Here is a 15,456-nt window from a genome sequence, read left to right as displayed (position 1 = left end):
TCGAGGTCATAGGCGGCCGTCGATAGGGGTTGGACTCGTCCCACATCTTCATGTACTTCTGCAGCTCCGTCTGCTTTGGCTTCACCGACGACGCCACCTGTTTTGGCTTAGCGGAGGGCCTCCTCTTCTTAACGGGTTCGGGAGCAGCAAAGTCCTCATCACTACCGCTCGGAGCCGCTCTCTTACCGACAATCTTCGACCCCTTCTTCGCAACTTTGGCGGTGCTCTTCGTTTCAGAAGAAGGGGTGGTCGAAGGAACATCCTCCATCCAGCTGCTTCCGGGTCTTGGATCCGCCGTTACCAACACAACTTCTTCTGGAAGGGGGCTAAGTGGAGGTCCAAGTTGGAATTCAGTCAAGAAGTCCACTATATCCTGTGGTAGCTCCGATTGCTGCACCACCACGTCCTGCAGGATGTTGACCTTACCCTCCACGGATTTATCAGCGTCAATGATTGAAGACATACTGCACACTAGAAATTCACAAAATATTAGAATAAAGCATAATAATCAACATTACTTATATACTCACAGTTTTTATTCGAAGAAGATGAACACAGCTAGAGACCCAACTAAATTCGGTAGATATTCGAAGGCTAGAAGAAGCAGTTCGAATGATGAGTGCTCCTGAGCAGTCCCGCTTTTGTTACCTAAGCCACTCCTCCTCAACCCCCCCTCCACTTACCACCTCCACTTTATCTAATACGGGGACTAAATGATGAGTCTGGCAACACTGTTATATTATATTCTCGCAGATTATGTGGATAGCTTGATATTATATATTCCAATATTATGAAAAATAGTTTATACCTCTTCAATACTTTGTGTTGGAATTGTAATGAAACAAGATGTATCACTGATATATTTTATTTCATAATCTATATCATAATTGATATTTACAATGGGAATAATATATATTATAATTTCAGAGCTTCGTAGGTATAGATTTACCACATTGAACTAACTAATCATCTGATTGTTCCTCCAATAATCTTATGAGTTGATCCAATTTTTCATCAGAATCCGCCTCATGATTAGGCACAGTTTTGAGGGCGTCGATAAGGAATTTGAAATTTACCTCAGGGCTGGTTTGGTAGAACTCAATATCCTTATGCCCCCACGGTAATGTTTTTGTGGTATTGGGGATGATGAATCGCTTATCATCCTTGTATGATAGCGCAACTTTATTACACATTAGAGTATACACATCGTGTAACTCACTTCGAAAAGTGCTCATCTTACGCAATATGGTACCACCTGATTCGACTATTTTCCTATAATCGTCAAGTGACATTTGATTTTTTATGACCGACTTTTTTATCCCTTTTGCCTTCTTCAATTCATCACTAACGGACTTGACATGATATGCTTTTGCGCCGGTACCATAAAAACTGATAATTGGATCATTAGGAAATTCGTCTTTCATATTTCCCAATATTGGTTCAGTTATAGGCATAGCAAACTGATTTTCAACTTTGTAGTTGGATGTATCGAATTTCTCTACATTGTCCCTCATGAAATCATAAAAGTTCTCCGTGAAAATTTTAAGAATGAGAGAGTCGGTATCGGTGTAGAGGAGAGAAGCATTTGACCCATAATGTTTTTTTATGAATTTATAAAAAAACTCATACATAACTGTTTTAGATAAATCAAGAATACTGAATCCAAGATATAGCGGTTTATTGTAATTTATTTTCACTTTACCCATATGAATGGCGACAAAGTCCTCTGAGAAAATTGAAAGCGTTTTAAAATTTGGCCGAGCGATGAGAGCATTTGCACCAGTTGCACGCTTTATAGACTCCCAATGAGTCACAAGCCGAATGTCATTTCTATTATCAACGTTTTCCATTGTTTTTCCAAAGACAGCATTTGTTCTTGTCTTGAAAATATTTTTATGATAAACATTTGTAGCTTGATTTCTCATTAGGGTATTAAGGTCTACATATTTCTTCAACCATGGTGATTGATTGAATGAGAGAACTCTGTGAGTCCTCATCACTATCAGTCCATTTTCAATTGCCTGCCTCAAAGCCCTATAATGAACAATGTATTTTCTCTTATCATTCAGATTAGGTATTAATTTGGGTATTTTTGAATTTGAACCGGGTGGAATTACGCTCTCTACAAGGAATGGCAGATCCGAATGTGCATCGTGAAGTTCTTCAGGGTAATGGACATCTACTTCCAGAACATAACCCTTAGGACCATCGTCTGGAACACCCATGATATCTAGTTGAAGAATTTCTTGTTCGGATAGCCATGTAAACCCATCTGTCGGTAATGGTTGGGACATACTGTGACCATAGAGGTTCGTAGCGTCCAAATAAGTGATGAATGATGATGCTTCATTTTCATCATAATCGGGTAGAAAACGATTATTAGCAACATGCTTTCTTTCAGAACACTGACTAATACCCCCACGAATACCCTTTTGGAAAAAAGTTATCATGTCAATATCCGTAAGCAATTCCAGCTCTACACCGGTGTATTTGAGCATGGCATCCCAAGAATGGCCAGGAGAAGTAAAATAGTGGGCTGGATCTAATTTATATTTATCCAGACATATATTACGGAAATTTTCGAAAATATCACATAAAATCAATACATCTGATTTCAAATACAAATCTGAATAGTCTCCTAACGTTTCACACTCGAACAAGGACCATACACGTTTTGCCCTCTCATAATCATCCTCAGATATGTGTTTCTCGTTCAATTGATCATAAAAATCGGATTTTGATGGTAGCTCAGTACAATCTAACGTGGTCAAATTTTTAACAAAACTGTAGGGAAAAACTCCTTTCTGTCTCATCAAAAGAAATTTTTCATTTTCCGGAAAACACTTTCGTGTTTCATAACATTGCTCATCTGACAAGCTCTCCCCTAACTGCTGCAGTGATGACGCCATGAATCTAAAGCTATCGATAAATCTCAGCTTTAGGGATTGTTTTTTCAATTTACCAAATTTATCTATTGTGGTACCCATCAATAGATGCTTAGTGAAAGAAATGTAATTTTCCTTTGTTTGACCGATAACCTCCACCTTGTTCTTATTAGTGCATAACTCTTTTATGAACAAGTGGCAGTCATAGCCGCTCAAGTTATGGAAAATTATTGGAACGAAATTCGGTAACTTGTAATTCAAATTACATCGAGAATGTGCAGCTCCATATCTTTTCTTTCCCGTCAAGTGACAATGATCTCTCACTTTGACGTCACCCAATTCGAAGGGTTTCTCACAAATACCGCAACTATCAGCAGTTAAAAATTCATTCTCCTCTGATGCTGTTAATGGCTTCATTGGCACGATACGATTCAAATATGTATAGTAGATGGCCCTCAGGTCAGACTCCAGCCTGGCTACAAATACTTTGGCAGCGTCCTCCCCACGATAAAGAACAAATTTGGAGGCTGAATCATCGAAAGAACAACGAATTCGGTATGAGAATGAGTATGGCTCGTGAATAAATGATTTATTTGTGAAGGAACGTATTGGATCCGGTTCATTTGTATGTATAGGCTTCAGAATTGATTCAAAATCAGCGTATACCACGAAGGGGACTTTCAACTGCCTTTCAAAATTTTCAAATTTTAATATATTTTCCGGTATGGCCCTACCACATTTATCAATTTTGATTTGCGTTGTGGGAATGGTGGTACAAATAAAATTGCAATCATTCAACTGATGTCGTAATAATTTGCGTTCGTCTGAAAAATACATCAAACAACCATCACAAAAATACATTCTATGCCCGTGGGATGAAATTTGTGATGAAACTAACCTTGATAGATCCTTTATCCAGCAATAGTGGCTATTACTAGATTCATCGGTGATGTTCAATAAATTTACATGGCGACCGAGTTTCCGCCGTGCGTAATAAAGAGGACCCACAATTTCATATTTCGGTTTGTTGTTTTCAAAAGTTGTTTCTAACCCATAAACATTGACTGAACAATCATTCATATTCTCAAATTGTGGAATATCACGTAATTTCATGGGAAAATCTATACCTTCAACATTAAGTACATCTCTGAAGTCTGGATATGAGCCTACTTCAGAAGTTCTAGTTTGCGCTGGTCGCAGAGCTGATGTCACCGCCCAAGCGAAGCAAAAATGGTCTTCATTTCTCACATTAACTACTGCCCTCTTCAAAGCGATGAATTCTGGAAGCTTGATGTAGGAGGATCCACTGAGAGGACTATATTTGTTGATGTTTACTTCGATAAAAACAACTTTCTCCAGAGTCCAACCTGTAAACACATTATTCGTTTAATGACTGAAATCTTTCATATTTATGTAGATAATATACCTGAGTCGCGTTCTTGAAATTCCACAGCTTTTGCAGACAACGTGTCGACGAATGTCCTATAAACCTCTTCAAGGTTGTTTGATTGATCAACAATTTGGTTTTGGCTGTTGAAAGACTTCACCTCTAATATTTCCTGCGTCTGAAGTATGTACCTCCCAAACAACTCCATGTTCACTTTCAAGGTGTTATGAACTTGCACCATTCGATCAATCAAAGTCACAACTTTATGCCTCACTTCATTAAAGAAAGATTGATAGTCTGAATGTGGATTCTTACTTTCGACCCTGTAGCTAACAATCCTATATTTAAATGCGCTGTTGATGATTTTCACACCATCCTCAAATTCCGTACAGGAATTTGTTCTATGCTCCAATGTTTTGAGGTGTGAATTCATCCTATTCACAGGTACCATTCTATTGCAATAGTTGCACAATTCCTGAACTGCACTTGGTTGGGCAGAATCCACTCTGGGCCGTTTTGCTGGAGGACCTGCATCATTATCCGGCCTGCAGGACTGCATTTGATGACGACGCATGTTATCTTTACGGCTGAAACTTTTACCACACCTATCACAGTGAAACATATTTGTAGATATATTCAATACGCGCGATATCAAACTAACTCCTGTGAATGAGTAGCACCTCTTTTATATGTTCATTCAAAAAGTGGGGGAGGGAAGGAGAATACACGAGCGCCCTCAAATTTACATCAACAAAGACACATGATATTGTAGAAGGTCACTCAAAGTCAAACTGAAAACGCACTCCAAAAGTCTCTTCGTCCATGCGGCTGAAGGTCGTTCAAAGTCGAATATTCTAAATAACAACGTGGATCAATTAAGGTCGTTCAAGGTCAAACTTGAAACATTACCTCAAAGTCACCTTGCTTTTGTCGCGTGATGTGTGTCAGGGTCGTTCAAAGGCACTGCCTCAAAGTCACCTTGCCTGCCTTGTGTAACGTTGATCAAGGTCGTTCAAGGGCAAACTCAAAACAATCGTTCAAAGTCACCTTGGTTGCGTTAAATCGTGTAGGTGCAAAACTGGCTCGAATTCATTGGAAGTCAAAGTCACCTTGTCGAAAATATGGGAAAAGAATGAAGGTCATTCAAGGTTAAACCCAAAACAGCACCTCAAAGTCACCTTGTCTGCGTTGCCGTATGACGCATGCCAAGGTCGTTCAAGGTCAAACTCATAACACCTCCTCAAAGTCACCTTCGCAACTTCGTGTGACGTAGAGGTCATTTCAAGGTTGAAAGTGGTGGGGGGAGGTTCTGAAATCGGCTTAAACTAACTACTCTCGCGGCTTCTGAAAACTTACATTGGGATATATAAGCATTACCAACAGGCAGACGGAGTTAGTCTAGTTGATAGTGTCGTCTGAAGTTCAGTTAAAGTTTGTGTGTTGTGTTTGCATTGTAGTAGTGAAATTGAATTGGGTTAAATTGTACAGCGTAGTCATTTGTTGTAAAATCCACGAGGAAAGTGTAATAATATACTTGCAATAACATGAGCTCTAAATGCATAATATTGCCTTTTTTGTACTTTATGACATTTCTTTTTTTGAATTGACAAATGTTTCAGTTTGGTGTAGAACCACACTGCAAACGTGCGTGGATTTCTAACCTCTCCTAAAAAATGTTCATTTCTCAAGTGGATGAAATTCCTACGGCTGGGATCAAATTAATAGTTCAATAAATGCTTTTCACGAAAGACCATTGTGACACGTACAGATGTATCTCTTCCTGCGATATAAAGTCCTAGTCCTAGACTAGTTTTATCACCAGAAAACTTCACAATTACCCAGGAAATTGAAACACTTCCTTGCAAGTGAAATTTCAAGTCAATATTGATTTATATACTACGTTTATATAATACGTGTGTACGATAACTGGTTCAATGGCATTAAGTATGTTTGGAGTACAAATTGATAAAGAACAAGTTATTTTCTTGAAATTAAAGTTCATACTTTATTGTACTTTATTGTTACTTCCAGTTAGTATTTGAAAGATAATTTCATGCATGAACTACACATCTTTGTGAAATGTTTTTATTGATATTTTCAATTGTTTTCTTCCTTCCTTTGGAGTTTTCACTTTCTAAAATAATTATACAGCCAATTAATGCCAAAAAGCTCTTTCCACAAAAACTAAGTTCAGATAAAAGACATTCTGTTCTAAATCATGTTTATATTTATTTCAACGAAAGCAAAATTATTAAACTTCACATACTAAAGCAGATCACGACTGAACAAAACAATAATCTCACTTTTATTTCTTCTGTTCATTTCTCTTTCCCTCTCAATATCCATTTCTTCTCTTTTTATTCAAATTCTCCGTGAAACTTTCTCGCACTAAATTCATTTTGGTAGTCCAGCTTGAAAGCGGTTGATCGTAAAATGCGGGTTTTGTAATTATATCTGGGTTAATTGCAATTGTTACGTTTCTAATGCGAGTAATGCAGTTCTCTTTGATTCCACTTTCAGTTCAGTTCAAGGTGCATTGCATTGCATGCTGTGCTCAATGCGTTTTGATAAAAGAAATCGAGTGCTTTGTTGCAATTCTCAGATTGTTGTTGCCGCTTAATGAGGCAAAAGTGGTCGTTAGAGAAAAGTTTTCAACTGTACAAGGTATTACAAAAATGAATATGCTGTCAATTTGTCTTTTCGATCTAATTAACCTTCTAGTTATGATTGACAACTTGAATAGAGCAGATTATTTATTACAGATTATTACTCATTTGCCATTGCTAGGTTTTAGTTTGAAAATCTGAAACCTGTTCATAAACTAGTGTTCAGTAGTTTATGATTGATATTGAATAAATTTATAGAATAAAAACATTTCTGGAAACAAACTCTGATCAACATGTTTGAAAAAAAAATTTAATTTAAGCAAACCCACCATTTTATTACAATACACAATTGATAAGTAAATCTTACTTGCGTGGCGAAATTGACCTATTTTGGGAAAGAAACATTTTTTTAAATGCCAATTTATATATTTTATTCTTGTTTAGGTAAATCTGGCGACAAGTTTTTATTACATATAGTGCATTTCTTTAATGTCCCCCCCTCTTTTATTTTTTAAACGGGTCAACTCAAAAAATTTAATTTTGGGATAATGAAATTAATGCATGAATACTTTATTTTGAAGTGAAATTGAGAGATACAACTTTCAAGATGGCGACTGGGCACCACCTGGGAAAAAAATTAAATGGGAAGGGGGGTCTTGTGACACATCTTTTTGAAGATCCTGACAAATGCTTCACAGCCCTAGAATCGAATGTCAATATCTTCAACTACTATAAAATGGAGGAACTTTTAATAATTGTCTGAATACATTGACATTCAACTACATAATATGAGGTAATAAGCTTGAGGTCAGTTTACAAGATGCTCGAAATGGTTGTCTTGAACTTCTTGACATATGAACATCCTTTCCGATATTTCACGCCATTTTCGAACACAGTAACGTCAATATCTCTACAAATATTTATTATTCTCTGCCGTATATCCAATATTGAAGCAGGTTCAGTTTCACCTTTTGCTTCGAATATCCCCACGAACAAAGTCCAAAAGTGTCAAATCTGGCGAGCGAGCTAGCCATTCTGTAGGAGTAGGACCTCGACGGCCAATCCAACGAACGGGAAAAGCAGTATCCACATAGTTTCTTACTTGTCTGGAGTAATGTGATGGTGCTCCATCTTGTTGAAATACAATATCCATATCGAATTCACTAGGATTCGCTTCGACAATTTCAGTGATGAGAGGGTCAACAGTAGTTTCCAGCATATTCAAATACAGTTCCCCTGTTAAATTTTGATCAATAAATAGAAGTCCTACAATATGGTTTTCCAAAATTCCACTTCAATAACGGCAATTTTGTCTGTGAACATTGCCGTTTAAACAAATGTACATTCGTCACTAAAACAAATATTGTGGAGATAGGTAGGATGCCTTGCAATGGTTTCCGTCATGATTTCGCAGAATTCTATTCTTCGATCAGGGTCATCTTCAGTTAATTGGTGTACCATTTTAATTTTGTATGGATGATACCTATTCCTCTTCAAAAGTCTCCACATAGTAAAAGGAGACACCTCACAAACATTCGCGAAGGAATAAGTAGACTGTTCAGGATTTACTACCGGTAATTGTGAATTTGGATAGAAGTTTCCTCAAATATTTTCTACAGATAGGACAATTCGGAAAACGTTCATTGAAAATCCTTTCGGATCGGATCCTTCATTGAAAATCCTTTCAATTTTTTGAGTTGACCCGTTCAAAAAATAAATGGGGGGGGGGGGACATTAAAGAAATGCACTGTATAATTAGGTAATGTAATAAACTGATGCGTTTGATTTATTTCTATTTCATTTCAGAGCATGGAAAAAAGCTTGTTTTTGGAAACGTTTTTTCACTATTAATTCATTTTTTAGTTATCGATAAGCACGTTCCTTAGTCTGTTCATTTCCCCTTCATCCATTTCATGTCATATCCATATCGTAAGAATGCATAAAAAGTGTTGAACTATTTTCGGTAGTCCGCCATATTGAATTCAGGGTGACATGATTTGGAATCCATATCAAGGGAGTTCATGAGAAATAACTAGTTCGCCATCTTGGGCGTTTCACCATATTGGATTCAGAATTATGACATTTTATTTTACGTATTCTTTTTAGCAAACCCATATCATGGAGGTTCATAAAAAATCTAGTTCGATATCTTGGACGGTTCGCCATGTAGGATGTAGATTGTAGTATGGTGTCACTTAGTTAACGATGCTTTGTCATCCAAACTGAATATGTATGAAAAGTTTTAACTCAATCGAATCAAAAGTCAGCAGAAGATTTGATGCGAACCATCATACATACATAAATATATTCAAATACTTCAAGTTATATAAACACAAGCCTATAATGTAAAAATCAATTTGTGTTTTATAATAAGTACCTTACTCCAAAATAGCTGTTTATGATATGAGTGTTAAAAGTAAGGTTTTATTTTGTGAGTGAAAAAGTTTGCGAAATGAGCGTAGCGAGTTGAGCAATTTCACGAACGAAATATCATACAAAGTTTTTTGTACAACTGTCCTGTTTACATAATAAAATAGATAAATTTAATACTTTTATCAATAAAAACACATTTTACACCTCTTGTCAGTTGACTATTTTCATGTTTTCGCATTTGCTGTGAAGTGGCCGTGTCAGGTGACGCCGAATCACTTAGTTACCAACAAACAGTATTGTTCACAGCTCACGCGTTTTATTCAGTCACATTTAAAGTTCTTGCTGGTCTTAATGTCTAGCATAATGAAGAACGATATTGAAGACTTTTTTTCTGATTGATTCGGCCGTTACTTGAATATATCACGACATGTTTCACTAAGACAGTAGCTTTATCAATCACGGTATTCAAATCACTGTTGATAAAGCTACTTCAATTGAATTGTTACCAAAAAAATTGGCTCAGCAGTACGAAATCGCATATTCTAATCTTCTTAGCTGGTGTAGACTTAAAAACGTCAATTTCAGGGAAACCGACTTCTTAGCCTATCTATAAGAGAAATAAAAAAAATGGAACTCGTCAACTTTGTGGAGCAAGTTTTCAATAATAAAGTCGAGTGCGCTCGTTAAAAATGGTGCTAATACAAGCAAATATTTCAATTTAATAGCGTTTTTAAAGCGGAAAAATTAAAGTTATAGGCCCAAAAAATCAAAAACTCTTATGTTTGAACAAGTCCAGAGGTTTATAAATGAGGCGCCAGATGAAAAATATGTTAATATGTTCAATATTGAATCGTCGTTTTTCCCGTCACAGAAAAAAAATTGTGTATTATACACGGGAAAAATATTGTATTTCAGCTCTCGGTTTTTTGTCTCCCTCCGCTCCATCGAGCTAAAATCTAATACTTTTTTCCATTGTATAATAAATAACTATTAACACGCTACTTTGTGACAACCATTAAAAATGTCACTTGACAGTTGTACAAAAAAGTATTTGCTTGAAAATTTTCAGTCATGAAAACTTGTTCATTCTCAAACATTTATTCCAATATATTTTTGGTAAAAAACTGTTTGGCCTCTACTACTCCTCCGACGGAAGGAAGAATGCAATTAAATTCCAAATGAACTCAATCCATTTCTATGGAAACTGTTATTCAGTCAAGAATTCATGACGGATGTGTTCTGATTATTACAAAGTACCTTATTCGGTTCTGCAGTGAAAGTGTCAAATACGTGAATTATGTTACTTCATTCAAATCACTTTGAAACCAGCTTCATGAAATTAAGAAATAAATTATAATAAATATAAATGAATATATAAATAAATATAAATATAAGAAATAAACTATATATACATTGACCCTTCGCTTGATGAAATTTAATAACACAATCCATGGTAATAATTATATAATTTTCACAATAAATTTTATTTAGAACGGTTTTTGCAATACGGTTTTTCAACACACACATATTTCTGATAAAAAAATATTCAAATATTTCGTTTAATTTTTTCGACGTGTAAAGCTGGTATGTCACAATAATAAAACTAAAACAACAACTATTTATATGAAAATGTACTAAACTTAACTTTCACCAAAAACAAATATTTGTGATTCAATGAAAAATATTTTCAAAATAAAAAAATTCCGGTACCGGGAATCGAACCCGAGCCTCCTGGGTGAGAGCCAGGTATCCTAGCCACTAGACCATACCGGAGAATGAATATTATACGGAAAAATATCAAAACGACCATATCTAAGCCAGAATGTTAATATACTCAAATATGTGGCGTCTGGTGTCGAACTTAGTTTAGATTAAGCCACTTTCAGGCTGTTCTACAGTGGAAAAAAGCCTAATGTTTCTCGTTTGCAAATATGTATATGGTATAGAAATATGAGAGGCCATTCACAGCTCTCAAAAAAATATGAAAATAATATTTTTACTTTCGATCTATCTGACTCTGCAAGAAATCCATGTAATGTCTTTGATTATCAAACGAAGCTGTGTCATGTATCTCCTCATGAAACTAACCTCTAGCATATCAATATGAAATATTTTTTTTACAACAAAATTATCTCTTCTAGAAATATCTCCTTTTTAATTCAAACTTTGAGCAGTCCTATACAGCGGAAGCCATGTCGTCCACGCCATTAGGATAGATAGTTATTTTCATTCTAAAGGTAGAGGAATGAAATACATTTTCCTTACTTTGAATAATTTTTGCATCAACAACCTCAATTGAGTTACCTCCAAATTATTGAGATAAATATAAGGTGGGCTGAGTTAGTGGGTAGAGTTAGTTGAGTTTCTTGAAATGTAACAGAAACGTTTACGACCGATTTCCACTTTTTCACACATTCATTTTTTAGTCATACACTTGTTTGTCAACTATACCTTGGCTGTTGATTTCTAAACTGCCACTTTCTAAGAAAATAAAAGGCTAATATTATGAAAATAGTGTTGCACCATTGTTGTTTATTTCATTTCATCATCAGGAATTTTCAATTTTTGTTCAACAATATAAAACTAAAATAAAATGATACAGATTTATGATATCATTGGGCGAATGCTCTTTATAATATTTAAAAGAAAATGTATATAGTTTTACGTAGACTATTTATTTATAAAAAAATAATGTTATTTATCACGTATTCGATATGATAAATATCTTTGTCCTGATTTATTTATTTATTTTCAGTGGAATACAAAACGGGACAAACCCAAACACAGTATTCAAAAATGATGAGGTGATAACAATAAACGATTTGATTGTTATAAATAATATGCAATATCGTGTTATGAACAGTGCAGTGCAGTGCAAATTACAATAGTTAGATATGAAAATGGTGATTGTATGAACGTTTGAGAGACGTGGTGAAGGTTGCGAAGGAATTACAAAAGTTGTCAATTTCTATTGATTTGGATATGGAGTAGGATTTACAACACCTATTTAGGGGAGAATTCAAATAGTGATTAGTTTCACTTTGATTTGTTTGGAATAAATATAATCCTCTGGTATTATGCAGAGGTAGGTACATTTATCAAAAGTTGGTTCGATATAGAACTGCTGTCCAAACAATTTAATATCAGCTATTTGGCGTCTATCCGCCAAAGATATCAGATTGAGTTAGTTGTATTTTAAATTTGCTTTGTATAGATTCATTTCTTTCAATACATGAGATATACAGGGGGTTCCAAATAACTGAGCTGCCTATTTACATAAGTCATATAAAGTGTACGAACAGAGTTAGTATTACGGAAGTCGTGACAAGTCCTGATCAGAAATCCATGAGCTTCGTTGCCTTTTTTGCAATATAGTTAATATGCGAGTCAAATAATAGCTTAAAATCATAAATACCTCTAAGTCCTTGACTTCAGATGTTTTCTTTAGTTGATATTTGTTTATGTGATATTGGTGGTGGTAAATATTTTTGTTTCTTGTAAATGTAATAGAGTGGCATTTTTTAAGATTAAGGAATAAAAAGTTTTTCTCGCAGAATTTCACAAGATTATTGATGTCGTTCCGAATGAGGAGTAAATCGTTGGAACATGTCACAGTATGGACTAATTTTTTTTGTTTTATTATGCAATGCGCACAAAATAAATGTTTACAAGTATGTCCACCCTAAAGACAAGGCAGAAATACAGAGGAAAAGTATGATTTGAGATTTAGCATATTGAAGATGCAGCGCCCATATTATAATATTTCTCAATTTCACTAGATTTTTTCTCCTAATTTAACGTAACATAACATAAAAAGTATGTATGACAAGATCAGAGATACAATAAGAAAATTGTACTACTAGTGCTCGAAATTTCCACAACATACTATTCACAAAAACCCTATTTTGAATTCAAAATAATTTTCAATGGGGAGTTTTTTTTGATAAATTTTGTAACAGTCATACCCTAACGGGAAAAAAATTAATGATGAGTATAAGTATAATTACAGTAAATATAAAGTACCTACTGATTTTTGGAGAATAGTGATATCTTTTGGACAATTTAAAAAAAAAAATGTTCATGCAAATTTTTTTCAGTATGATAATTCAATAACATGTGAATTATAGACATAATACACAATAACTCGCAGTAGCGACGGGAAACTTATTTTTTGTAGATATATATGACATTGCATTTTCAGATCCTGCAACATCCGATAGACTGAGAGTTGTTAGTTTCGCTGGATATTGGCGCCAGAAAAGTTAAATCGAAAAGTGTTTGTCGCTTGTTTTCCAGAGTAAAGTTGGTTACCATGCACCTGCTGAGCAGATATCGAAGAATGAGGTTAATCGCCGGATGTTAGAATTGATATTTTGTCAAATCTAAATAAAACAGTGGGCGAGCCTTATTTGTCACATTGTTAGGCCTAATGGATACTGTGAATACAAATATTCTTCAAATACTATTTCGATATCATGTGAAATAAAATTTTTTGATAATTGTCATACTAGCTGACTCGGCAAACGTTTAGTCTAATCAACAAGTTCAAAAACATGAAAAATAGAGATAAAGGTACTAAAAATATAAGCGATAGCTCATTCGATTCGGAATCACCTCTAGAAAAATGTTTTTGAAGGATTTTGGTGCAGGTAAAAAATTGCAATTGTGATTAACAAAATAAGATTTAAAAAAAATGGTATTTAGTTTTTCGTTGATAACTCAAAAAATATTAATATTAAAGCAATTTTGAAAAAAGCTCGTTAAAGAGGAGGAAATTTCCGATAAAAAAGTCCCAACTCCCGAAACTCTATCTCCATTATTTATAATTTTAATTTGACGTTGAAAATAGGGTTCCGCGCGGCTGTTACGGCATGCGCGCGCTGCCGCTGAAGAGAGTTTATCAAAAGAAATAATTTTTTTGTAACATAAAAATTTGAAAAAAATATAGTATTTTCTTAACACTTTAAATTTTTCCCAATCTCCGTTGGCATAAATAATGGGATAAAAGATATAAATAATTGGACTATAATTTTTAACCTTGCGATAAAAGTTCATAAAAATTTATTAATTTGTTAATTATGATTTTTCATAACTACTGCAAAATGAAATATCTAAAAATTGTTGATAAACATTTTTTTTTTTCAATTGATATTTGGCTATGTCTGTTTTCACATTAAACAATGGCAGTTATTAACATAGGATATTAATTTTTACGTAATTTGTTTATTGAATTGTTTTAAACAAATAGAGAAATTCAATATTTTTGAATTTTTTTTTTGCTATTTTGTTGTCTAGAGATGATTATGATTTAAAAAAAATAGTTTTTTTCTCAATTTTATTTTTTAATTCTTTTAAATCGATTTTTTTATATTTCGATTGTTTAATTAATTAGTTGAGAAAAAATTTTGCTTTTAAAAATCATAATTTACACTTTTAAATAGTTTGGCGAAAAAAATGTATCTATTATTTACTTGTTTATCAGTTCAACAATTTGTTGCAAACAAATATTGACCAACGTTATATTTTTTTCTGAAGCAGAAAAATATTATAAAACCAGCTATATATAAAAAGTGCCATAAATTATAAAACCAGCCATATATAAAAAGTTCCATAAATTATAAAAACAGCTATATATAAAAAAATGACATGAATTTTTTTCATTTGTTATAATTTTTTTAAAATTTAATTAATCATATAATTTTTATGACACTTTTTTATATATACCTGTTTTTATAATTTTTTTCTGCTTCAGAAAAAAAACTTTCGTCAATATTTGTTTATAACAAATTGTTAAACCAATAAACAATTGAATAATAAATAAAAAAAAATGTCAAACTATTTGAAATGTAAATTATGATTTTTAAAAGCAAAATTATTTCTTAACTAATTATTTAAACAATCGAAATATAAAAAAATCGATTTTAAACAATTAAAAATCAAAATTAGGAAAAAAAAAAGTTTCAATCATAATTATCTCTGGACAACAAAATAGCAAAAAAAAATTTTCAAAACTATTGAATTTCTCTATTTGTTTAAAACAATTTAATAAACAAATTACGTAAAAAATTCATATCCTATGGTAATAACTAACATTGTTTAATGTGAAAACAGACAGCTAAATATCAATTGAAAGAAAAAATTATCAACAATTTTTAGATATTTCATTTTGCAATAGTTATAAAAAATCATAATTAACAAATTAAAT

The 15,456-nt window shown here is 33.6% G+C and overlaps 2 protein-coding genes and 1 non-coding gene across 3 annotated transcripts in view; all 3 read right to left on the bottom strand.

Annotated features, from left to right (window-relative positions):
- jing (AE binding protein 2 jing) overlaps window positions 1–15,456 on the bottom strand; it is a 450,866-nt gene that overhangs the window by 388,889 nt on the left and 46,521 nt on the right.
- Window positions 963–5,025, bottom strand: LOC141485220 (uncharacterized). The gene is made up of 2 exons (XM_074181513.1): window positions 4,312–5,025; window positions 963–4,252 (listed from the first exon to the last, which is right to left on the bottom strand). Exons 1-2 carry the CDS (start codon window positions 4,892–4,894, stop codon window positions 963–965), a joined length of 3,873 nt encoding a protein of 1,290 aa, XP_074037614.1. The 5' UTR covers window positions 4,895–5,025.
- Window positions 10,953–11,024, bottom strand: TRNAE-CUC (transfer RNA glutamic acid (anticodon CUC)). Its single transcript has one exon. It is a non-coding gene; the product is annotated as a tRNA-Glu (tRNA).

The sequence above is a fragment of the Leptinotarsa decemlineata genome, unplaced genomic scaffold (assembly GCF_025532065.1).
Source record: "Leptinotarsa decemlineata unplaced genomic scaffold, Ldec_3_MD MMD2_tig00026314_RagTag_RagTag, whole genome shotgun sequence".
Taxonomy (NCBI): Eukaryota; Metazoa; Arthropoda; class Insecta; order Coleoptera; family Chrysomelidae; genus Leptinotarsa; species Leptinotarsa decemlineata.
Note: the sequence above shows the minus strand (reverse complement) of the source record. Positions and strands in the feature narration are given on the sequence as shown.